The 24,045-nt window shown below is 43.0% G+C and overlaps 5 protein-coding genes and 1 long non-coding RNA gene across 7 annotated transcripts; 3 read left to right on the top strand and 3 right to left on the bottom strand.

Moving 5' to 3' along the window:
• Positions 1-2,915: 2,915 nt before the first annotated feature.
• LOC125704703 (endonuclease domain-containing 1 protein-like) lies at positions 2,916-4,723 on the top strand. Its single transcript, XM_048970658.1, has 2 exons — positions 2,916-3,378; positions 3,873-4,723. The coding sequence occupies exons 1-2, from the start codon at positions 3,076-3,078 to the stop codon at positions 4,476-4,478; spliced, it is 909 nt and encodes a 302-aa protein (XP_048826615.1). The 5' UTR covers positions 2,916-3,075; the 3' UTR covers positions 4,479-4,723.
• Positions 4,724-4,870: 147 nt separating this feature from the next.
• On the bottom strand, positions 4,871-7,702 carry LOC125704687 (zinc finger protein 287-like). Its single transcript, XM_048970618.1, has 4 exons — positions 7,356-7,702; positions 6,833-6,966; positions 6,654-6,759; positions 4,871-6,220 (listed from the first exon to the last, which is right to left on the bottom strand). Exons 1-4 carry the CDS (start codon positions 7,594-7,596, stop codon positions 5,214-5,216), a joined length of 1,488 nt encoding a protein of 495 aa, XP_048826575.1. The 5' UTR covers positions 7,597-7,702; the 3' UTR covers positions 4,871-5,213.
• A 198-nt stretch (positions 7,703-7,900) lies between these two features.
• Positions 7,901-11,534, bottom strand: LOC125704726 (uncharacterized). Its single transcript, XR_007381219.1, has 2 exons — positions 10,935-11,534; positions 7,901-10,435 (listed from the first exon to the last, which is right to left on the bottom strand). It is a non-coding gene; the product is annotated as an uncharacterized LOC125704726 (long non-coding RNA).
• Positions 11,535-11,765: 231 nt separating this feature from the next.
• On the bottom strand, positions 11,766-15,688 carry si:dkeyp-121d2.7 (zinc finger protein 233). The gene is made up of 4 exons (XM_048970598.1): positions 15,367-15,688; positions 14,866-15,065; positions 14,561-14,648; positions 11,766-13,390 (listed from the first exon to the last, which is right to left on the bottom strand). The coding sequence occupies exons 1-4, from the start codon at positions 15,686-15,688 to the stop codon at positions 12,111-12,113; spliced, it is 1,890 nt and encodes a 629-aa protein (XP_048826555.1). The 3' UTR covers positions 11,766-12,110.
• A 590-nt stretch (positions 15,689-16,278) lies between these two features.
• LOC125704677 (zinc finger protein 79-like) lies at positions 16,279-19,797 on the top strand. Of its 2 annotated transcripts, XM_048970602.1 has the most exons (5): positions 16,279-16,712; positions 17,105-17,394; positions 17,645-17,754; positions 17,980-18,055; positions 18,277-19,797. In XM_048970602.1, the coding sequence occupies exons 2-5, from the start codon at positions 17,115-17,117 to the stop codon at positions 19,479-19,481; spliced, it is 1,671 nt and encodes a 556-aa protein (XP_048826559.1). In that variant the 5' UTR covers positions 16,279-16,712; positions 17,105-17,114; the 3' UTR covers positions 19,482-19,797. The 2 variants fall into 2 exon arrangements, with proteins under 2 accessions (XP_048826559.1, XP_048826558.1); XM_048970601.1 differs by having other exon boundaries at positions 16,279-17,394.
• Positions 19,798-20,295: 498 nt separating this feature from the next.
• Positions 20,296-23,546, top strand: mif (macrophage migration inhibitory factor). Its single transcript, XM_048970691.1, has 3 exons — positions 20,296-20,553; positions 22,838-23,010; positions 23,269-23,546. Exons 1-3 carry the CDS (start codon positions 20,446-20,448, stop codon positions 23,333-23,335), a joined length of 348 nt encoding a protein of 115 aa, XP_048826648.1. The 5' UTR covers positions 20,296-20,445; the 3' UTR covers positions 23,336-23,546.
• Positions 23,547-24,045: the final 499 nt, after the last annotated feature.

The following is a 24,045-nucleotide window of genomic DNA, read 5'->3' as shown; positions in this document are numbered from 1 at the left end:
TGACCAAGACGAGTAGTGACCTCACTTCCTGCGGTGCTTCAGACAGATGAGAATGCCGCATCACTTCCTGTCCACCTTCTACACAAGCCCCATGAGAGAATCCCCACAAACTGCATCACAGCCTGGTTCGGGTCCAGCAATTCCTCACAACTCCAGTCCCTCCAGCAGAGAAGTGGCCAGAACCACTCTACCTTCTCTGCTGAATATCTGTAATGACCACTGCATCCAGATGGCCACTGAAATGACCTGGGGTCCATCGGACCCCTGTACAGATATACACATGTACATATACATTCCATAAGTGTATGCATGTATGTTCACTCAGTGACAAATAAAGCACCCAGGTGGAACGGTGGAAATGAAATTAACCTGCGCGTGGCGAAAGGTCATGTGACTGTATCGCAATGACTGTAATATCAATATGGGCACACTGCTGGTCCCATGTCAGTAGGGTGTGGCACCAAGAGGCCTGGATACATGCGGCGATATGGTGCAGAAGGGAGTCGTACAGCCGTTACATCCCCTCCGGCAGCAAGTCGGCCCACAGCTGTTGTAACTGGCCCTCGAGATCCTGCAGATTGGCATCGGGTCTGAGTTGACATCCAAGCTGATCCCACACATGTTCGATTGGGGAAAGGTGCAGGCAGTCCATAGACACAGGTGCCATGTGTGGACGGGCGTTGTCTTGTTGAAAGACTGTACCAGGGTGCAGGCAGGATTGGTCCTCTCCCCTCAGATCCAGCATACGCACCCACGACGGTCATCCAGGGTAATGCAGAACCGAGATTCATCGCTGAGCATGGTGCGATGCCACTTGTCGTCGGTCCATGCCTCCCGGTTACGGCACCACTCCAAACGCAGCTGTCACTGAACAGCCTACACGTGGCATGGTGAACCCGTAGTCCGGCTGATGCCAGTCGTGGAGGCACGGTGTGGGATGACGCGGTGTTGTAGAGAGTCCAATACCTGTGTCATGGGGTTCTGTAATGCTTAGCGCACAATACAAGTAACCTCCCTTGTTGTGGTCTGTCTGGGGCGATCAGAACCTTCTCGACATGTTTGGGTTCCCTCACGTGTCCATTGGTTCCAACATTGGCCGACTGTGACATCTGCATGGCCCACATGCCAGGCAATTGCACAATATGACCACCTGACCTCATGCAAACCCACAATGTGATCGCTATCAAACTCCGTCAAATGCCGGTAATGCTGTCTAATGCGTCTACGAGGAATTATCTGTGTCTGGTGCCTAGACATGCCAGCTCCTTGCAAATCTAATCATTTACATACCCATCGCTCGTCTGCACGTGTACCAAACATGTTTTTTTTTTGTCACTGAGTGTATATATGTGTGTGTATGTGTGTATATATTTGGTTGCATTTTCGTACGTCTTAAATCCATGTCTGAGTATGTCGTGTTTAAATTGTTGGCGGTGTATCATGCAGTTAAAGATAGCAATAAATATATTTTGACTTGACTTTGAGAATGTAACCCTGACCTCATACATAATGCACATCTATCCATCCATCCATCCATTGTCCAAACCGCTTATCCTACTGGGTCGCGGGGGATCTGGAGGCAGGGAACAACCCAGGATGGGGGGCCACAACCCAGGACGGGGGGCCACACTCAAACACCATTCACTCACACATGCACACCTACGGGCAACTTAGCAACTCCAATTAGCCTCAGCATGTTTTTGGACTGTGGGGGGAAACCGGAGTACCTGGAGGAAACCCCACCATGACATGGGCAGAACATGCAAACTCCGCACACATGTAACCCAGGCGGAGACTCGAACCCGGGTCCCAAAGGTGCGAGGCAACAGTGCTAACCACTGCACCACCATGCCACCCCTATGTACATCTAAATAAAGTTTAAAAATTATTTTCATGTCCACACTGTTTAAATGGAATTTTACTCAATGAGCAGTTTGTTAGATACACCTGCTCGTCAACGCAAACAGTCTGCTCCTCCAAACAGCCAATCAAATGGTTGCAACTGAATACACAAAGCATGCAGATGGTCAAGAGTTCCAGCTACAGTTTAGCTAAGCAATAGCATGGCTATTGTGGCTAAATGTGGTGCAATTGTGGGTTCCAGCATTTTGGGAACTACCACCTAACCACCTAAGATTTTACATGCTACAATGTCTAGACTCTTCGGTTCACAGGGAAATGGTGCAAGAAATGAAAAACATCCATTCACAAGGTAGTTTTGTGCAGGGCTCACGAAACAAAATGATTTAAAAAAATACATTCTAAGCAAAACCAATATTTTAACATTTCTTTTCTTGTCCCACAACCCCAACATATTGTTGCTAAACCAGAAAGAAATATATTTTTAGTATAATTGAATAGTTGGCTTTCATTACACTTCGCCTGTTCACCTGTGTAACTGTTCTTCCGTACATTGCTTAGGCAGTCAAGAGAGGCTGGAGATGCTCCATTGAAATCATATCAGTCGTTGGAGGCATGGCTGATTAAAATTTCTAAGTTGTTGGCTACATGGGAAAATAAAAAACCATCAATAACCAGTAACAGATATTTCAAGTTCAGTGCAGGAACAATCAAAAGTAATTCAATTTAATTGTCCTGATTAATGAAATATCATTTGACCTCAGTTTCTGTTTTCATTCATCAAACCTGATTCAATTAAACTATTGCGCAATTGTAGACATTTTACTTTATATGATCATCGTTCTGATGTGTTGTTCTGAAATATTCAGTTCTTCTAAATTTGGTTTCTTTGCAATGGTCAGTTTTTTTTTTTTAGCAGTTGCTTAGTTTCAATGTTGTGTGAATTGTCACTGTTCAGCATTTGTGTCACAAGTGAAGATGTAAGAGACTTATTTTCCATCGCACAACTTTTAACAAATGTGGAAGTGCTGCCCCAGTAGAGGAAGTGATGTCACAGTGAAGCAGCAAAGCTTGAATAAAAGCATCAAGTTCCAATAAGCCCTAAAGAGAGGGAGAGAGGCGATCTGATCTCGTAGAACCTGCTCGACTTTGATTCTTATCAGTTGTTTCAGGTCTAACAAAAGGAGTGTATAACTGCAGAGCACATTTCAAAAGATGCAGAATTTCAGGCTGTCCCACTCCTGCATGATAGGCCTGCTTGTGGGGCTCGCCACTCTTGCTCATCGAGTCAGGGCTGAGGTGGGTTCGTTCTCCTCCTGCCTTCAGTTTTTCCACAAGGCGTCTTCCCCACGCGGCCTGGGGGGCCCAGGCTATTCGGAGATATGCCAGCGTTATGAAAACACGTACCATTTTGCAAGCCTCTACTGCAAGCAGAGGCGGACCCCGATCTACTCTGCATACGTGTTCAGCTCGGGGGGCAGGAAGAGGTATAGAGTCGCATGGATGTACGAACCGCAGGTGAGAAAATGACTAATGAGTAATAATGAGTGATACGTTGTCTGTTACTTGTGGAGGAGCTTCGCCAGTTGAGCCTTGAGTAACCTCTGAGTTCACAGGCTCTGTATGACTGCTTCACTTGTGAATTGTATTAGTGGTTTGCCATTATTAAAAAGTTTCCCCTGTAGACATGAAATCAAACGTTCTGTGACATATATACTTTGTATGGCAATAAATAAGCAAATAAATAAATATGCACACTTTGTAAATGCACTTAAAATGTCTGGGCACCTGAAAGTAGTTACAGACTACTAAATGACAATGTAATAAGAAGTTTCACTAAAAAGTGTCCTTCGAGTCATTGTGTATTTGTTAATAGAATTTCCTCATAACTGAATTACGACTGGCCATTCGTTTCCTGACTATTTTTAGTATTTTCAGAAAACTAGGAACTTGCGGGGAAAAAAATATGAGAAAAGAAAAACCGAAAGTTTTTCCTGTGCCTTTTCTGACAGCTGGCCAACTCCAGAGCTCGGCCTGAGATGGAACCCATTCCTCCAAATATGACAGACCAGAACGTTCTGGAGAGCCAGGCTGTACTGCAGGATTACATGAACTCCACGTTTACCAAGGGCCACCTGAGTCCTAACTCACACCACAAGGAAGATCAGGACAAAAATGCAAGTTTCACGCTCACCAACATAGTGCCACAGAAAGCTGGTTCCAATTCTGGCCCGTGGGCCGTGCTAGAGAATGAGGTGGCGGCCAGATTAATCGCTTACTGCACTGGACCGGCGTACATCGTGACCGGGGTACTGCCCTACGTCCGGCCCCGCTGGATTCGCAACCGTGTGGCCGTGCCTGAGTACCTATGGTCAGCCTACTGCTGCCCCTCCTTCAAATCCAGCCTCCCAGAATCCCTCCACGACACTTTTCCAACATTCGCCGCCATTGGCCGGAACGACCGTCTCAGCCCCCAGGACATTGTGCCGGTGAACCCCAAGGCCCGCAATTCCACCAGGGGCTACGATGTGAGGCGTATGCCCCTCGAGACGCTGGAGGGGTATCTGAGAGAGCGGCTGGGAGGCCCCGTCAATGTCTTCCTAGACCAGTGTTTGTAAAACCGCCGATTACGAATGCAGAAATGCTAATCGCCCCCTGCTGTGTATGCCAGCTCTAGTCACACAACTGCCTGCACTGCATCTAAATGCTTCGATATATATTTAACAGGATCTATATGTAGAAATCTATTATATTTTATAATAGATCATATACATTTTCCTGTTATCTATTATTGCTTGAATTCTATTGTGTTTATCTATTTGTATCGTATCACCTTTAATAAAATGATTCTGGTAGTACACAAGTTTTAATGACTTATGTTAACTATGTGTCTTGCTTTTTTATATACTATCTATATAGTTACCCTTTTTCATGTAGTACTCAAACACCCCCCCCCCCCCACACGTCCTATGTCAGGAGAAAGAAATAGCTGATACTGAGTCAAATAATATATAATAAACTAGAAAAATACTTTTATTCTTGGTTAGTACAGAGCAAAGTACATTAACTAAACAGATCCAGTTCCAAAACCCAGAGCAAGCATGCATTTTAAAATAATGAATTACAGTATGATGCAATTTAATGTAGAATTTTTAAAACATTAGTTTGCATGTTTTTAACATGTAATTAGCATTATGTAAATTATGTACAGTTCTTGTAACAACTACAGAATGTAAGGTTACGGTTCTATCCAGGGTTGGGCAATACAACCAAAATATCATAATATTTTTGACTGGAATCACGATCCACAATATAGACCAGAATGTTTCGTTCGTCTACAACTGCCAAGTCCACTACCTATGTGTGACGTAGTGTTTTTTGAGATGCGCTGACTGGGTGAAGCACCTCCCACACAGATGGCAGGTGTATGGCTTCTCGCCAGTATGGATTCGCTTGTGCCTCTTGAAATTGCCTCGGTCCCGGAAGCTCTTACCACAGTGAGCGCAGTGGTGCTTCTTCTCCGCAGAATGCTCCTTCAGGTGCAGGTTCAGCATCCTCTTGTGCTTGAACTGCCTACCACAGGTTCTGCAGCCATATGAGATCTCTCCCGAGTGCTTGCGCAAATGAATGTTCAGATCCAACTTGAACATGAAGGTCTTGTCGCAGTACTTGCAGGCGTGCATCCTTTCACTCGAATGAATCAGCTGGTGCTTTGCGAGACTGAACTGATACTCAAAGCGCTTCCCGCACTGCGAGCACTGGTGCAGCTTCTTCCCCAAATGGATCTGATTGTGTCTCTTGAGCCCTCGCAAGCTGATGCACACTTTCCCACACTGAATACAGGAATATGGCTTCTTTTCGGTATGAATGCTCTGGTGGGCTTCAACACCTCGCTGGTTGTGGAAATGACATTGTGGTTTGCGTTGGGCCACGTCACGTTCCATCACTACTGCATTGACAGCCCCCACAGCCGACAGCTCAGCCACACTGCCAGCCGGGACAAAATCCACAAAGACCTCGTCAGTCCTTGAAAAGCTTCTGAGAGTCGTACACCTGGCATCCTCTTCTATGTAGGGGGCAAACTGTAGATCTGAGTCACTCAGCCAAGTGAGCCGATGCCCATCGATAGCCGCATGACTATCCTCCTCACTGCACACAGGCCAGAACTCACTGGTTCTCTCTTTATTACTATCTGTGGTATCGTTCTGGGCTTCTGCCTGGTGGGCTGCATGTATGTCTTGCACATTGCTGGACTCGGTCTTAGGAATCTCCCAGAACTCCCTTGTTTCAGTAGCAGCATCTGCTGTACCTACAGTGGCTGGTGTGTCTTCCCCATCATCATAGTCGTCCATTAAATGTTCTACAATGAAAAATTAGTAATGAGGCTACCACACATTAAAAAGTCGTATTGAAAGTAAATACAGGTAGGCTAAAAAAAAAAAATCATGTGCCTATTAACCATACAGGTACTTCAAAATATTCACAAAATATCACTTGGATATTTCAGGAGTGGAATATATCTAGGCTAGTACAATTCTCCAAATCCTCTGTTATCGGTAACCAAAAGATCATTTGTGAATTACAGTATGATGCAATTTAATGTAGAGTCATAACTAGTCACATTGTGACTAGTTAGACTAGTCCCAGTTAGACTGTCTACTGACCAATGCCCCGCTTCTATGTTCCTCTATTGCTGACAAAAAAGACCTTAAGAACTTCAAAGACCAGACACGATCACAGTTAAAACTATTCCTCAACAGACTGCAATGTAACGTAGCCGATATGTTCCTCACTGTCCATTGACGTTCCATTGGCTGGATCTCGGTTGATAGATGGCGTCTCGTGTAGCTGCTTACTGACCACAGGCAATCCAGACATGCACTCCTCAGGGTCACTCTCCTGAAAAAGAAATGATGCATTGAGACTGAAACTGTCCACTGATATGGTGAGCATTAGTTCCCTTGTTACTGACCTCTTGTTTAATAAGCACAGACTCTATTCTGGGAACCTCCTCCTTCTTGGGAATGGTCTCCGGCCCCCTGGTCGGAGCTGTGGTACCACCACACAGCCTTGGTGAGCAGTTCTCTGTGACCTGAGTGCATGTTTCTGAGCACAGAAGTTATTATAGCACAGTCAATTAGAATTTAGTGATCCATGGTCATTGTTAACACACCACAGCACGCAACAACGAAATTCGTAACACAGTTAACACACGTTAGTAGTAAACTCAACTTGGAATCCAATTCCATTTTATTCTTGCCGTTCACAGGTTTCATATCCTTTCTTTCGCGGAAACGGTGTCATAAAACATGTTTTTGTTAGCTTAACCTGATGTATAATTACTGTTAACTTGTTACATAATTTACCCATAATTATTTCTTTTCGACTCAGAAACAGAACGAAGTCATCATATTTTACTAATCAAAAAGAAGCAAAGGTCACAGGCGTCATATTTATTAATACAAAATAAGCCCATTAAAAACTCGAAGTGTCACCTTCACACTTTCCGCAATTTACGCAGCCTCCAGCCTCCTCCCGCGAGCTCGGGCGCGTGCCGCCCAAAGACATCAGACTCGATTTCAGATTTTCATTTTCTTCTTTAATATTAGCTATTTTAGCCCTCAGCTGGAAGACTCCCGTTTCAAAAAGTTTTGTGGCTTCACACATAACCGATTTGACTAAAACTTCCATAACACTGCCGAGCTGTGACTGAAAATCCAGTATGTTTTCAGACATACTTTCTTCGGTTTGTACAAGACACGTAAATTAATCTGTCCTGAGTTTATTGTCTTTATTCTAACGAAACCCTAGATCGCCTTCCTAATGGCTCTGCTGACCCGGAAGCACTTCCCATATGAAAATATGCGCCTTACCGTATTTCTTGGATGATACAGCTCATGTAATGTGTTCTACAGAATAACCGAGCCTACAACTTTTCAGTTTCTACGTCTCGTTGAGGAATGCCAGCGGCAGGTAATCCAGCCAAACATTATACACTAAAGAAATTCGTGAAGGAAAGTCAGTGACGTTTACAAACAAATATAACATTTTACTTTTATTAATGTCACATTATATGCATTAAATAAACGAAAAGGTCAATCTGTACATAACAGCAATGTTATTGAAAACAGTGGTATACATTTTCTATATGAAACTGAGCTGATAAAGTATTTACCATGTATAAGGCCATTTCTCTTGGAGTCCAAATCCAGCATTGTCATTTATGTCACAAAATGCTACGAGGGAGGCATCCGTAAGATCTTTCCCGGGTGTGAATACACTGGTGTCACTCCAGATCGCCCAGGCAGCTGAAATTGCTGTCCCTGTCATCTAACCATATAAAATAATACAATGATCAGAACAGATAATCAGCCATGTGCCCATGCAACTGCTGATTACTCAGTGAAGTCCATCATAAAATAAAGTTTAAGTCCTTGGGAATTACTATGTTTCAGGTCTTGCAGCTGTTTGATCGTAGCTGCTTAATGGCCTGTCTGGATGGTTAGTGTGGTCACAGTGCTCTTCTTCCATAGAGGTGGGAAGGGATACAGTTCCCAGCAAATGAGTGGCTTTCTTTTCTTTTTTTTTACTCCATAGTACCGTCCGTATTGTACCTAGAGAACAGACGGATGGAAAAAAAATAGGAAGAGGAACGAGGGACAGTGGACAGAGACGGAGGAGATCAAAAGTCAGGTTTTAACTGGTTACATATCCAACACAGAAGGCAATAATCGGCAAGTATGTACAGTAACAGTCAAAAATCTGGACGTGCCAAGCTGCCAACAAAAGAGCGCGGCAGTGTCTGGCCACCTGACCTAAACACAGGAGAAATGGTTTTGGAAGAGTTTGACCAGAGAGTGAAGGCAGAGCGAACAATGAGTACTTAGGATATGTGGCCTCTCCTTCAAGACAGCTGGAAAAGAATAACAAGAAACCAACTGGCGTAGAAACAGTAGGGTCAGCCGGTCCCTGAATGAATTGGGCTTAAGGGCCTCGCTCAAGGGCTCAATGGTAGGATCACTCTACCGACCCAGGGGTTCAAATCTTATGATTGGGACAGTGTGACTTGGCACTTAACCATCTCTCCTATTTGACTATCCCTGCCGGCCCCTTTGGGTCTGGTTAGGGTTAGGGCTTCCTCTGCTGCCCCCTGGAGGATGGGCTCCCCCTTTGGGTCTGGTTAGGGTTAGGGCTTCCTCTGCTGCCCCCTGGAAGATGGTCTCCCCCTTTGGGTCTGGTTAGGGTTAGGGCTTCCTCTGCTGCCCCCTGGAGGATGGGCTCCCCCTTTGGGTCTGGTTAGGGTTAGGGCTTCCTCTGCTGCCCCCTGGAGGACGGGCTCCCCCTTTGGGTCTGGTTAGGGTTAGGGCTTCCTCTGCTGCCCCCTGGAGGATGGGCTCCCCCTTTGGGTCTGGTTAGGGTTAGGGCTTCCTCTGCTGCCCCCTGGAGGATGGACTCCCCCTTTGAGTCTGGTCCCTCCCAAGGTTTCTTCCTTCTTAGGAGTTTTTCCTTGCCACTGTCGCCTCTGGGTTACTCACTGGGGGCTTTGGGTGCGGATGCTGTAAAGCGCTTTGAGACGATGTAATGTTATGATAATGAGCTATACAAAAATAAATTTGTTGTTTTGTTGTTGTTGTTTGAACTGCCGACATTCTGAGTCCCAACCCATAGAGCTGCTCCCCCATCTAATTATTATTTTTTGTTTAATACGTTTTTGGTAAGTGAATAATTCCATATGTTATTTTATAGTTTTAATGTCTTTTTGCTGGGTTGGCACCCCCTCCTGGGTTGTTCCCTGCCTTGAACCAGTAGCCTTCAGGATATGCTCCTGACTCCTCAGCACCCTGAATATGGTCAAGTCTGTTAATCACCTCCAATGAAGAGTACATGTGCAAAGAGTACAGTTTTGGAAAATGGATGGATAGATGGATGATGTCTTTATGCTAAAATGCAGAGGATATTGCAATTAAGCCTTTCTATGGGTGGTTGTGTCCAGGCTATTGAGTAATACGTGTGTGGTAAAATAGCTGAGGTCATGCACCGTAGGATCTGCAGAGGTTTTTCCAGTTCAGATTGATTTACACAGCTTCAGATTGCTTAAGTGCCTAAAGAAAGTTTACCCACATACCTCACACAGAATTGGAACTGGAGCGAGCTCCCTGCATTCTCAACTGGAACATAAATGTTTCATGTTTCAGTCTTGTAACCTCCTCTCAATCATGCTGTCTACTCAATCACACGCCATTTGTATGTGACCCCTTTCAAGGTTGGTTTGCTTCACGAACGTGAGCTACGAATGAAGCAAAATCGTCGGCAGGGAGACCAACTTCGCCCTCACGTCGCAGATAAATTGTGACGTAGTGGAATGTCATGTCAAAGATGGTGAAGTCGTGGATTCCAATCATGATCCCGGAACACAGGGCAGAGGCTTGTGGCTTGGGGTGGAGCAGGAGTTCCTGTAGATCCACACCTGCCTGCTCTTTGTCATTTTGCTGCAGAGCACATGACGTGTGTTTTCTTTAAAGCGATGCTCCTCCCATGTAGAAGCATCACGGTTCCCAGCCGGTGTCGCAGCAGCCTTTGGATGAAAACGAGACCAATTGAAATCATTGAAAATGTTGGAGAACACTTGCACTAGAGAGTATTTCATACACTGAATACAATGTTGCTAATATTCACTGCTGCTAAGAGTTTGCAATGGCGGACTTAACCCTGATTTTACACTGCTGACTAGTACTCTAGCCTCAGAATATAGATTTTCTCAGAGTTCTCTGACTTCCTCCCACAATTCTCCCTGGTGACTTTAAACTAAACTGACAATGAAGAGTGTTCCACAGACTGGCATTTCTATACTGTTTGCATTTATCAATATCAGTGGTTCTCAACCTGGTCACGACCCAAAAGTGGCTATGTAACCACTTTCAGTGGGTCGCGGATTTAAAAAAATAAATACTTTTTATATATGGTTCAAAATGCATTTGTATTATGATTGGTTCTTTGTGACCCGAATGCATGTGAATTATTACAGTGTCATAATATAGTTTATAACATAATACACCTTAGCTGTAACTACTTACAACAGATTTTATTAAATGCAAGTGAAGGAACACATTTTGGTGTAATATGCTTATAATGTCCTTCGGTCTGTTTTTCGTCTACAGGGTTTATAATCCGAGCCCTTCGCAAGTGTCGCTAAACATATTTATGTTAGTTTTACCTAGTAAAACAATTTAATTCTAAACATTTAATTCAGGAGTACAAACAGAAAAGGGCATTTAAAATGAAGAAAGCTGACTGCCGTCCTGATTACAGATTAAGCCAATATAACACACATGGGTGATACGTTCACATTTCTCGCCGTCTACACTCTCAGGTTTGAAGCAGCCTCCAGCATCCTCTAAAAAGCTTCACCCTGAGTTTTTCGTTCTTTTTTGATATTAGCTGTCTCAACCTTCGGATGGATGACGCTTAACTCAAAATGTTTTGTTGTTTCACTCACAACCGCTTTGACTAAAACTTTCATAAGAGCAGCGAGCTCTGACTGAAAGCCCAATAATTTTTCAGACATAATTTTCCACCTTTGTGCAACACGTGTAAATTAACCAGTCCCAAATTTCTTTTCGTCGTTATGCTAAAGATTCCCAAAACACTATAGCAGCCGCCCCCTATATATTCACACGTCACAGACTTGCTTTTGCGTCCTTACCCTTCACCCGGAAGTACTTTCAATGTGAACCAATTCCCTTTACCGTATTACCTGTAATGTACAGTGGTCTTCCTCGGAATGAAGTTAAAAGTTTACTATTCTTAGTCTCTTAAGCTTATTAATATTCAATACAAAGAAAATTAATTCCTTAATTCCAAATATTCCATAGAAAAGCATGAATGAAAGTCAGGGTCATTTCAAGCCAATATAACATTTTACATTTATTAATGTAATACGCAAGAAATAATACAAAAGAGAAAATTTGTATTAAACAGCAACATTGAATAAAACAATGGTATACATTTTCTCTGATGATTATTAAACTGAACGGATAAATTCTAAATATTATAAATAAAGTACTACGCCATTTTTCTTAGAATCCAAAACTTCACTTATCTACCAAATCCACCACTGTCATTTATGTCACAAAACATACACCTGTGAATTTCTTCCAAAAAGGTTTTTTTTCACCCAATGAATGCTGCAAACTCGATTTAAATGGCTGTGTGAAATAGTCACCATTAGAATAAATACTAAAGGATTCCTACTAAATGTTATAAAAACATTGGTGATTTTTCAGTTGTTCTGCCTCACTGAAAGATTTCCCGCAGTGACCGCACTGGTGTGCCGACCTCTCTCCGGTGTGAATCTGCTGGTGTCTCCTTAGGTATTCCACGCGGCTGAACCGCTTTCCACAAGCAGCACAGCCGTAAGGTCTCTCCCCTGTGTGAATACGCTGGTGTCGCTCCAGATTACCCAGGCGGCTGAAACTGCGTCCACACTGAGGACATCGGTGGGGTCTCTCACCAGTGTGCACCAGCTGATGTCTCTCGAGGGAGCGTGAATGGGTGAAGCGCTTCCCGCACAACTCGCACCGGTGCGGCCTCTCCTCGGAATTAACGCATTCGTGGTTCTTGAGGTTCCAGGACTGGCTGAATGATCGACTGCACTGGGTGCAGCGGTAGGGTCTCTCCTCGGCCTCCGCAGTGTGCAGACGCATGTGGGCCCGCAGCTGAGAGGCCTGGCTGAAGCTCTTCCTGCACAGAGTGCAGCTGTGTTGCTGGTTTTGGGCAGAATGAAGGCATGGGTGGTCTTCCAAGTCAGCAGCTGTATTAAAGGTATTACCACAATGGTTGCAAAGATGAACAAATTCCCCCGGATCTCCACTAGGTTCAACTACATTCCCACTCACAGGCTGGGTGATGTGGGTGCCCCCTGACCCCTGCTCTATCTGAGCAGGCTGTGCAGCCAATCTCTCTACACTCCCCCCTTCTCCCTCCCTCATTCTCTTCAGCCAATTGGACCTCAGCTCCCCACCAACTGCAGAGAGCGACCTAAGACCATCTTTGACACGCATGGAAGCGAATCCTCGGACCTCTACATGAGGAAGCACAGGCCCCAGTCGACTGTGCATCTCCAGCAGGCCATCGGTGTCCCTGTCAGCTGGCTGGCCAGCCTGAAGTCCAGATTCTTGCTCGGAGCTGCACAAGCCATCCAGTCCAATGTACTTCTGAGCCATAACATATTCCAGGTCTCCCAGAGCGTTAACTATACTTTCCGAAGCCTGGATGCCAAAGTCTTCGTTGTTATGTTCAGATACCGTCTGGTTGAGTCTGGGGGCCGGATGTTCGCTGCTGCGCTCGGCCTTCAAGGCGGTTTCCAACCCGCTGAGCTCCTCCATACCATGTCTGGCCCTGTGTTGCTCTGTGAACTTCTCAGGACCATCAGCAGATGTAAGCTGTGTGCCCCACTCATTCTGACAATGAGGTTGTTCCATAGCAGCCCTTTCCCGGGACACGGGAACTCCAGCCACAGGGTTTGAATTTCCTGGTGAAAAGGGTGAGAGGAGGAGCTGAGAGCAGCACTTGCTTTGTACCTCGCAGCGCCCAAACTTCACGTCATTAATGACAAGATGACTGTGTATTATTTCTCAGTGGAAAGTCTAGAAAACTCGATTCTACATTTATTCTGAGCAGAAGAAAAGTATACTGCTAACAACCATGAGCATTCCACGTAAGACTGTGGAAGATAATATCTCTCATAAAAGTTCTTCAGTGGTAGGCAGGATTCGGCTAATCCGTCAACTGCTTATTGTAAAGAACTCTTAATGCTGCAGCACTCAAAGCCATTTAGGACAATTTCATACTCATAACTTTGTGGGAACAGTTTTGGGATGGCCACTTCCTGTTCCAACATGAACATGACTGCGCACCAGTGCACAATGCAAGGTCCAGAAGGACATGGATGACTGAGTCTGGTGTGGAGGAACTTGACTGGCCTGCACAGAGCTCTGACCTGAACCTGACAGAACACCTTTGGGATGAATTAGAGCGGAGACTGCGAGCCAGGTCTTCTCATCCAACATCAGTGCCTGACCTCACAAATGCTCTCCTGGAAGAACGGTCAAAAATTCCCACAAACGCACTCCTAAACCTTGTGGACAGCCTTGTGGACAGAAGAGCTGAAGCTGTTATAGCTACAAAGGGTGGGCCAGCTCCATATTAAAGCTTATATATTAAGAATGGAATGTCATTAAAGTTCATCTGTGTGTAAAAGCAGGTTTCCCAATACTTTTGGCAATATCGCGTACCTTGCAACTCGAATATCATTGAAAGAAAATGTATTCCAGAGGTTCTACAGAACCCAACGATCCCAAGTTGGCTAAAACATGAATATGCCCAGGTAATAACTTCAGCCCTGAGGAACTAGATTGATAAACGGGTTACACTTTCAGCTCTCTAGAGGTTTCATAGCCCAATATCAAACCGATGCTAAATTCATATAATAAAAGTCAGGGGTTATCTTTAGCTTCCGCTAAATTTTTTTATGGGTTTATCCGTTTAACATCATTGAATTAAATGTTACTTGAAGTTAACTTTTCGGTTAGCTGTGCCCACAACTGAAAATAATCTCTATGGGGTATATTCCCTATCCTTTAAAATCTCATTCATATTTCCCTGGCTATACAAAAATTGAGAATGTGTGTGAAAAATTTACCAAGGTTTGGGTCAACCGGATCCATTTGAAGTGCTTCGTGTATCAGTCGAAGAGATTCGGGTCTGTATCCTCCCTCCATTTCTGTGGACTGCAGTAGAGAAGAGATTTTATGAAATTCTAAGTACGCTGCATGAATCCTGAACACATGTTGTGTAAATATGTAAAAAATCTACGTCGATGTCTAATGCTTAACAACCAAGACCAGCTGTATTTCATATAAACTGCGAGCAAAATCTAGGCTACATTTGAGAGAGCAATGTAAGCAAAATATGGGACTGATGATCCGTAAATAAAACCAGCCTCACCTCCTCTTTGATGTTGGTGGTCTCTTCCGTTGATCTGCGGGCACATTCGTCTTCCTCCTCCTCTTCGCCTCCTCCCGGGAGTTGGACAAGGTACACGTCTCGTGGCTCCTCACCAGTCTCCCCTGTGGGGGCGCTCCCTGCCTCCCAAGGGTTAGCTGGCCAGTCCTTATCAAAAGTACCACCTGTCCTCTGCTTAACTCCTGTAGTGAGGTGGAGAGACACAAAGCTTGAGTCCAAGTGGCACACCATTAAAACGTAAGAAACTAAATAAGTTTCTTTTTTGTACTAGAGTATTAACCCCTTCTGTCTAATCCTGGCCATGTAAGCAAATTACACTTCAATTTTAGGTTGTCATGTACCATTTAAAATCACTGGAATCCCGAAGGCAGAAACGGATACCAAGTAATATGTTGCACATGCTGTTTAAAGACTAAAATGATTTAAGAGATTGCTGATCTTTTGAAGTCTTTGAATTCGTATAATACGTTCAGTTCGACTTACTACTCATTTCAATTTTTCGTTTTTTCCGCCCACTCTCGTCTGATACCAGAAGGCTGGAGCTGCGCCGGCTCGCTGCCCACCCCATCCCGTATTTCCGTTCATTTCTCAGTTTGTTTTCAGTCAATCTTAGCCTTAACTTCAGGGCCTCGTTTTCCTTCCTGTTCAGTGATATCTCCACCAGGTAATCGTTGACAGTATCCTGAAATAGCTTCGTGATCTCACACACCGACGCCCTAACCAGGCTATCCATAACCGAAGTAAGGTGGGACTGGAAGGTCTTCACGGAGTCAGCCATGACTCCAGGATCGCCGATTTCACACATACGGTTTCGGGCACAGTCCTTGTATTACTTTTTCTTTCGAACAAAAATATATAAAAGTGTTTCACCGGTCCTGGGTCACCGATGCAGAAGATCGAAATGGCTGAAGATCCTCTTTTCGCAATATGAATATTGTCCACTGTTCATCAAGTAAGACTTCTGCTAATGTTTTAAATTGCAACTTAGAACAAGCATCACCAGTATACAAAAGTGCTTGAATCAGCCAAATTGTTAACTAGTCGAACAGAACTGCAAACTTTAAAGTAATCGGAGTGAGTTGGAAAAGGCAACATATATATCATGGCAATGAATCCAAGCAAATAATCGTTTGCTGACAAAAAAACATAGCAAGTTCGCTTTATGCAACATGCGGGTAATGAATACACCACGAATCGAAAATACGATTGAATTAAAAAAATAACGAAAGATGTTGCTCAAATCACTAAAATCACTGTATGTATACGATATTTGTTAATATAAAATACTTTCTTTATCCTGTCTATTAATCCACCGTGTTTTCATCATCACCCACAGTATTTGCGTTCCGGATGTTGGTAACTGAGCGTGCGCGTTTTTTTTACCGTAGAATCTGAAAAAAAAGCACAAACAGGCGAGCGTATTGACGGATGTAATGTCACAATCATGCGCCGAACGCAAGTATCTGCAGAATTTGTAGTTTTAGTGCTTTGTCGTTTTATTGGGAAATGCACCTACACTTTTTGTTTAGGTGCATTTGGAGGATTAAAGCGTAGTAATTAACGAACTGTTGTTTTAGTACATAATAATTTGGGGGTAGTAACGCAAAATACTAATTTGCATTTGGATTTCTATATATATAAGTTTCATATTAAGAGAAAGTATAGTCGCGTGAAATAAGGGGTGTGTTCCTTTTGTCCCTTTTCGGTATCCGTAATTTGAGTTTTTTTTTGACGTAGATCAGTATCTCTGGGTTTAACTAGCTACGAAAATGTTATAGGCTGTATTGACAGTGCAAAAATACCAGTGGATTTATAAGCATTAGGTTTCGGTAAGATGATTACTGTTGAGTCAGTTAACTAACTGAATGCTATCAGCGTTTTTGTGTTTCGAAAAGTGTCGTTCATTCTAAAATATCTTTTCAGTTATTGTTTTGTAGGTGGGTAGCAAATAATGTTAAGAATATCCAGTGTCGATCCTCATTGTTTCAATGAAGAGAGAATAAGGATATAGATGCAAAGATGGACTAAAATAACCATTTTGGACACTTTATATATGTGGGGCAATAACTGAATGTTTACTACATTATAAACAGATAAATAGCGAACTAAATACATCGCGTAAACTCATTTTTTTAATCGTTTCTGAGAAGTCAGTTGTTCATAAGAAGAACTTGGGGAATTTGACCGACGGGTGAGAAACGTCGCTATTCTGTTGTAACAGACTATATACAATGTCGGAGGACATTCTCACATTTCAAGCACAGCTCTCCGGCATCATGGAAATGGTCCTGAAAGCGGCCGTGCAAGAAATTACCACCTTGGTGGAGGGCAGTTTCCAAGGAGAGGTAGTGCGGAGCAGAAAGGAGGTGGAGAGCCTCAGACAGAGGCTTCAGTTTTCCGAGAAGAGATGGAGGGATCGAGAGCAAAGAATGAGAGCAAAGTGTGCGGAATGCGGTGGAGCTGGACTCTCCGCTGTGGCGATGGGTCCTGTTCCCACACTGACGGAAATTGGTGGGTTGAGATTAATAACGTTTTAATGGCAGCTGCAAAAATTATAAGTATTTGCAAGCATCACTGTTAAACACTTGAGGCTCCTCTGTCACCCACATTTGGAACTGTGCATGTATTTCCAGTATGTATATGTGTTATGAGACCTGTCACCATCTGCATTCTGTATGTCTGGTAGTAATACCCAACTAGAAAACCAAAGATGGCAACAAGGGGATGCTTCTGACCTCTAATTCTTTCATTTTGAGAATAGAGGAAGGTGGTGTCAAGGAAAACAATCATTTGGAGGGAGCCTGGAGTATTGCTCCCTGGACAGCAGTGGATGTGGAGGAGGCTGCTGCCAGTCCCACACATAGCGCAGAGGTTTGAAATGCCTTGCATATTTCTAGATATTATTACTGGCTATAATTCTGACATTGAAAAAGGCCATGCTTAGTACCTTATAACCAAAGAGTTGGCTGTTCATAAGCCAGGTTTGTAAATTTAGCATTGTTAGGAATTTTGCAGAATGTCTTTTATTATCTATTACTGTGTTTACAGGATTTTCAATGTGGAAGATTAGTGTGTACCCTTTTATCTTTGTCACAGACCACAGATACTGAAAAGGACGTGTTTGATGTCATACACAAAGGAGAGACCCAGAGCAGCAGAATGAGTGTGGAGGGTAAGCATTTACCAGGGGTGATTTTATTTGTGTTTAAAACAATTCGTGGCTTCAAGTGTTTGCATAATGTCATGTAAAAGACATACATTTTTTATCAAGGATGAAATTTTCCTGTTATTACTATTTCACAACAGTGCTGAACTTCTTTTTTTCTGCATTTGAGAAATAACTCAAATATTTATTACAGCATATATATCTTACCCTGTGTTTTTGTCCAATAGTTGAAGAGGTCTGTGTTCCGTGTCACAGTAAGAGTCCCACTGAACCAGATTTACTGAAAGGTGAAAAACAGCGGGACTCAACAGGAAAAAACACAGACTACCTCACTGCCAAGGCTCTCAAGGCAGAGCCAAAGGATGTGTACATCACCCCATACATAGACCTGAACAAACCCGGCCTTGGAGACTCACTAACTAGAAGAGGCCAACTGCAGAACAAGAAACTGTCTTGTCACATTAAAGCTGAGCAGGGTACCTTCAGTGCTGATATCCGCACCTTGGACAACTTGTTTCATGTTCAGCGTGGCTCGTCTTCAGGACCTTCTCGCGGCACTGTAAGTATGAGAGATCCTGTGAAAGAAATCTCCTATCCCCAGACTACTGGCAGTCCTGATGTGAAACAGTATAGAATACAATCAGTGGATGAAGAGGACTTGGAAATGCATCCATCTTATAACCATGGCCTTTGGATCTCACCTGAGAAATACACAGAGAATGACCTTAATATTAGCATAATTGAAAATCAGCACTTCTGTCCTTATTGTGGTTATGCCACAAGTAGCATCGCCAATTTAAATGTTCATCTCCAAAGCCATAATGCGGAGAAACTCTTCAGTAGCTCGCAATTCCAGATAACTTCACCTAGGGGGGATTTCCGGACTAAACCGCAACAGGACAAAAGACAGAGTTCTGCTTATTCTCGCTACCACGGGAAGAAATTTCACAGTGGGGGGAATCTGGAGAGACATGTCAGCGTTCACAGGGATGATGCTTTACACAGCTGCTCTGAGTGCGGGAAGACATTCAACCGTGCTTACAATCTCAAAATCCACAAGCGTAGTCACACAGGAGAGAGACCCTATCTTTGCACCCATTGTAAGAAGGGTTTTGTTTCTCCCACCGACCTGAGGAGACACAAGCGTATTCACACTGGAGAGAAACCATACGCCTGCATGCTGTGTGGTAGCAAATTCAGGCAGTCGTGGAGTTTGAAAATGCACCAGCGTATTCACACACAAGAGAAACCCCACTGTTGCATTCAGTGTGGGAAGTGTTTTAGGTGCTCTGGGGATTTGAGTAAACACATGCGTGTCCACACTGGTGAGAAACCCTACATCTGTAAGTCATGTGGAAAGGGGTATTCTCAATCCCAGAATCTAAAATCACACAGATGTTTTATTCAATTTCAAGGAGATGGTATATGTTAATGAATCTTACATGTCATGTATTTAGATGTTCCTGATACCTTGCACAATATTATTGGCAGCACCACAAAGGAAAATGTGAAATCTGACACTATTCTTAAAATGAACTGACACTGTGCCTATCTTGTTAATCTGTGCAAAATGTGTGTTTAAGGAAATTACTTGAATTGTGTAGGCTAGGACATGTTTTATAGTTTTCTTTTTCTCATGCTATATTGCTTAACATATTGATGTAGATTTGTAGCAGTTTAAATTCTAATGTTTCAGAAGTTGAGCCTCATGCTAACAAATACAACGAAAATATAAAGATTTAAGTTCATACTGTTTCTCTTAATGAAATGCATCATTTTACAGCAGCAACACTGATAAAAAAATTGTAGAATACATAAAAATATTTGCACGCATGAATACGCAGTCGGTTAGTTGCGGGTGAATTGTATAAGGTGCGAAAGGTTTGATGTCACTAATTTTAATTGTCTGCGAGTGATCGTCCTGTACTGAACTTAGGTCTTGTGCTTCCAGGTACATCGTAATTGTAATGCGTGGTTCTTGTTGATTGATGCGACATCGACGATATTGTAAGGTTTAAGAGTACTACAAAAATACGTTTCTGCCTGGATTCGTAATTTTTACACTTGCTGCACACTGATTTTCCAAATATCGTCACATACACTATAAAAAACGCGTGTATTTTATATAGTTACTGCATTTTCAGTGCGTTCGCATGCTGCCTGTCCGCACGGAGCACGCGCGGCCCGCCCTGCCTATCAGCCTCCCTGATTTGTCAAATTCATGTGAGCGGTGTATTGTGGGTAAATTGTAACTAGAATACGCCCACATAAGAGATCGAGTCATTCAATGTTCAGTAAGTTGCAGGGAAGGGACAAAAGCACATTTAGCGTGTCACCATATATAGTTTCATTCTGTAGCTGTATATCTGCAATCAGAAGATCAGATCGGAGCCACGATGCCTATGTTTCTCGTGAACACCAATGTGGCGAAGGATGCTGTGCCAGCCTCCCTCATGTCTGAGGCCACGGAGGAGCTGAGCAAAGCCATGGGCAAACCTGTGCAGGTGGGTTAGCCTTGTCAATGTAGCTGGACAGGTAGTGCATTTTCTGAATGTAATGTAAGGGGTCGCATTGATGAATAAAAATACGTCTAAATCGCACTCGGGACTCGAGCAGAAAGCAAGTTTGAGTACGTAGATCAGGGTTTCCTAAAAAACTATTCGTGTTTTTAAGTAACTATGATCTACGTCAGAGGTGCCCAACTCCAGTCCTGGAGGGCCGGAGCCCTATGTAGTTTCGTTATTTCCCTGTTCCATCATAAATGATTCAGCTCAAGAGCTGTGTGGTAATTAGCACAAGGAGTTGAATCAGGCGTGTTAAATGAAGGGAAACCCAAAAATGTGCAGGGCTCCGGCCCCCCCAGGACTAGAGTTGGGCACCCCTGACGTAGATCATAGTTACTTAAAACACGAATAGTTCAAATATTGTCTTTATCTGTAGAGGTGGTACGATAGCTGACTAGTCCCTGTCCAAGAGACTACAGTAGCGTACCTTCTATGACTATTGTATACTCCTCTGCCTCTTGAGTATAGATACATGTAGGTGCCGGAGAGAGAATTTGATTTAATGGGTTAAAGTATGACTTACAGCACACATTTGGAGGAATGAACTTGGGACTTGTGTCCTGGTTTGTCCTTTGGTAAGAACCGGAAAGCATATTTTATTATGCTTTATTTTGTTTTGTTTTTCTTTTTATTTTAAAGTGATCTCCACTTTATAATGCCTGTAAGGGAAATTTCAAAGACATAATTGTGGGGAAATAGCAGGATAGTTTTCAGATGCTTCTCGGTTTCATCATCATCATACTTTTGCCTAATTAACTGTATCACATTCCTGGTACTTGCACATCTCTTACTAAATCACCTAATGCGGCCAGTTTTGTGATGCAGCGTATTCTATATTGTAGCGCGCTGCATTTACTGTCGCAATTAAAAGTAGCGTCGCCACTCGTCTCGTATAATGCGTGATCGTCTCGTGCTGGAACTTAAAGTCCTCCTTACCGTATTATACTGGACCATCCCGCATTAAAAGGGACTTGTTTTTCCATAGTTGCTTTGGAGTCACACGATTTGGTGGCTGTTATGAAATATTGTGACCCCTCCGAAGAAGGTGGATGGCGCAAAACAGTTATGAAATCTTTCTAATTTTATCTTGTACAACGATGACAAGTCATCTGAAGTTATTTTGACTGCAGAGTCTGATTTTTTTCACCCCAAGTTTCTTTCAGGTCACGAGATTTGGTGGCTGCTATGAAATATCGCGATCCCTGTGCCATGGTTCATCCACAGTAAAGTCTCAGCTCTTTTTGGTCATGAAACCTTTTTGTCATGGTCTGTGCTTGATCCTAATCACAAGGCTTACTTTTCTGTTACTGTGTTAAAAATGCTCCGATGGAATTTGGTCAATGATTTGAAACGTAGAAATAATTCCCCAATTCTACAGCATTACCTCCGCAGAATGAAGGTGTGAATTCAACATACATGAGTGTTCACATTTTTAAGTATTGCCCAGTATATTAAAGTAACCAAAACCTTAATAAATGTAACAACTGAACAATTAAAAAAAAAAAGACATGCATACAGAATATGTTGCACCACAAAATTGGCTACATCGTCTGATTTGGTAAGAGTTGTGTAAGTACCAGGAATGTGAGACAGAAGTTAAGTTGTCTAAAGTAACATGATGAAACTGGGACACAGAAATATCCTGTTGTTTTTCCACAATTATGTCTTTGAAATGTCACTTACAGGCATTAGGAAGTGGAGATAACTTTAAAATAAACTTTCCCCCGAACAAACGGGGAAATTAAGACACAGCACTGCCGACCTGATTTGGAGCTGAGACATATCCACTCTCGTAGCCTCCTGTATTATTTGCAAGAACACGCAGTTAAATTGCATTGCGTAAAATGCGTAGACTGCTCATGCACGTGAACGGGAATCTTGCAAACGTGTGCAGCAGCACCTCTAGGGTCACGGAATTCGATGGTCACAGAACGGTCACTCCATTCCGGAAGTTTCGCACTTCTATACGTATATGCATTTAGAATTATATAAGAAATGACTATTTAATTCACAGTATAATGCTGTAAATTTAATAGATTGCAGAGTTTTAATTAGCGTGAAATATGGCATTTTGACCTACTTTGAAATCACACAGATGTTTGCAAAAGACGTGATGATATGCCCAAGGCACAGCTTGCTGATCGAGTGATGGCTTATTTCCCCGTCATTTTGGGAGGCTGATGTACTTGCCTGGCTGTTGTGTAACTTGTCTTGTGTTTGCCAGTACGTCGCGGTGCAGATTAACTCCGGCCAAATGATGACCTTTGGGGGGAAGCCCGATCCGTGCGCGCTCTGCTTCCTACACAGCATTGGAAAGATCGGAGGATCGCAGAACAAGCAGTACTCCAAACTGATATGTGGTCTGCTGAATAAGCACCTGGGAATCTCCCCTGAAAGGTACACTTTGCCGAAATCTACAAAAACACATACTTATTTTATTCGGACATTTACTTGAGTTGGATACCATCGCGTTCTGTGTGTGCATGTTAAAAAAGCAAGCCGTTTGACTAATCGGATATATAGTTTTCTTTTAATCTTTTCATATTGATATTAAGCAATATAGAGTCTCTGAATTTTGCAACTTGTCTTATCATATAGTTCACGTTAAGCCAGTTTTAAATGATGTAATCACTCCTGGTGCACTATCCCCTTCAGGATCTACGTGAACTTTGTGGACATGGATGCTGAGAATGTGGCCTGGAACAACACAACCTTTGGCTGAAGGTCAAAGCTGCTTGTGAATAACAATTAATCTAAATATCCTGTTTAGGGTCCGGGACGTAGTAAATTCACTGTTTCTCCTTCCTGATTTAAATCTGATGGCTACATTTACATACGGATCTACGTCAGTTTGCTTTGTAGGCTGTTAGAAAATGCTTAAACCGACATGTCTTATGGTGACATGGAAAATAAAGTGAAAATATCCTGTCTTATTTGGAGAGTGTTATTTTTTGCAGTGCCTGGTTCGATAACATTTCCCGCATGGTTGGTTGTGTACTTCTGACGAAGTAAAAAAATTCAAAAAAAAATTAACAAAATGAGTAAGAGAGGTGGATCAGTGTGCAGACAGTTGCGACATCAAACACAAAGGCAATTACAGGCAGTACCCAGGTTACATAAAATATCTGTTGCTTAAGTATATCTTTAGGTCAAATCTGTAGGTAAGTCAGAAAAATAATACAGTACATAACTATATAGTAATAATAAAATAACTGCATGCTGTACTGCACCTCGAGCCAATGAAGGGCCAAAGACGGAAATGTTTTCATGAGTGTCACAAAGTAGCGTCTGCATTCATTATTATAAACCATTGTTTTTGACACATTTTTTTATACAATAGGCTTTATGGCAGTTCAGTACAAGTTGTCTGTAAGTTAGAGGTTCTTAACTTGTGGATGCCTGTACAAGATGAAAAACAACAGAGGACCAGAA

This window comes from Brienomyrus brachyistius, chromosome 12 (genome assembly GCF_023856365.1).
Source record: "Brienomyrus brachyistius isolate T26 chromosome 12, BBRACH_0.4, whole genome shotgun sequence".
Taxonomy (NCBI): Eukaryota; Metazoa; Chordata; class Actinopteri; order Osteoglossiformes; family Mormyridae; genus Brienomyrus; species Brienomyrus brachyistius.
This window is presented reverse-complemented; position numbering and strand designations above follow the sequence as displayed.

Excerpts from the sequence above, each read along its gene's own strand:
- LOC125704703 (XM_048970658.1), top strand. The coding sequence starts at position 3,076 with ATGCAGAATTTCAGGCTGTCCCACTCCTGCATGATAGGCCTGCTTGTG. Across the intron at positions 3,379-3,872 it reads CATGGATGTACGAACCGCAG|CTGGCCAACTCCAGAGCTCG; the intron begins GTGAGAAAATGA and ends CTTTTCTGACAG.
- LOC125704687 (XM_048970618.1), bottom strand. The coding sequence starts at position 7,596 with ATGTCTGAAAACATACTGGATTTTCAGTCACAGCTCGGCAGTGTTATG. Across the intron at positions 6,760-6,832 it reads CTGTGCTTATTAAACAAGAG|GAGAGTGACCCTGAGGAGTG; the intron begins GTCAGTAACAAG and ends TTTCTTTTTCAG. Across the intron at positions 6,221-6,653 it reads CAATGGAACGTCAATGGACA|AACATTTAATGGACGACTAT; the intron begins GTGAGGAACATA and ends TTTTCATTGTAG.
- si:dkeyp-121d2.7 (XM_048970598.1), bottom strand. The coding sequence starts at position 15,688 with ATGTGTGAAATCGGCGATCCTGGAGTCATGGCTGACTCCGTGAAGACC. Across the intron at positions 14,649-14,865 it reads CCACCAACATCAAAGAGGAG|TCCACAGAAATGGAGGGAGG; the intron begins GTGAGGCTGGTT and ends TCTCTACTGCAG. Across the intron at positions 13,391-14,560 it reads TCCGGTTGACCCAAACCTTG|GAAATTCAAACCCTGTGGCT; the intron begins GTAAATTTTTCA and ends CCTTTTCACCAG.
- LOC125704677 (XM_048970602.1), top strand. The coding sequence starts at position 17,115 with ATGTCGGAGGACATTCTCACATTTCAAGCACAGCTCTCCGGCATCATG. Across the intron at positions 17,395-17,644 it reads TCCCACACTGACGGAAATTG|AGGAAGGTGGTGTCAAGGAA; the intron begins GTGGGTTGAGAT and ends TTTTGAGAATAG. Across the intron at positions 18,056-18,276 it reads CAGCAGAATGAGTGTGGAGG|TTGAAGAGGTCTGTGTTCCG; the intron begins GTAAGCATTTAC and ends TTTGTCCAATAG.
- mif (XM_048970691.1), top strand. The coding sequence starts at position 20,446 with ATGCCTATGTTTCTCGTGAACACCAATGTGGCGAAGGATGCTGTGCCA. Across the intron at positions 20,554-22,837 it reads CCATGGGCAAACCTGTGCAG|TACGTCGCGGTGCAGATTAA; the intron begins GTGGGTTAGCCT and ends TGTGTTTGCCAG. Across the intron at positions 23,011-23,268 it reads CTGGGAATCTCCCCTGAAAG|GATCTACGTGAACTTTGTGG; the intron begins GTACACTTTGCC and ends TATCCCCTTCAG.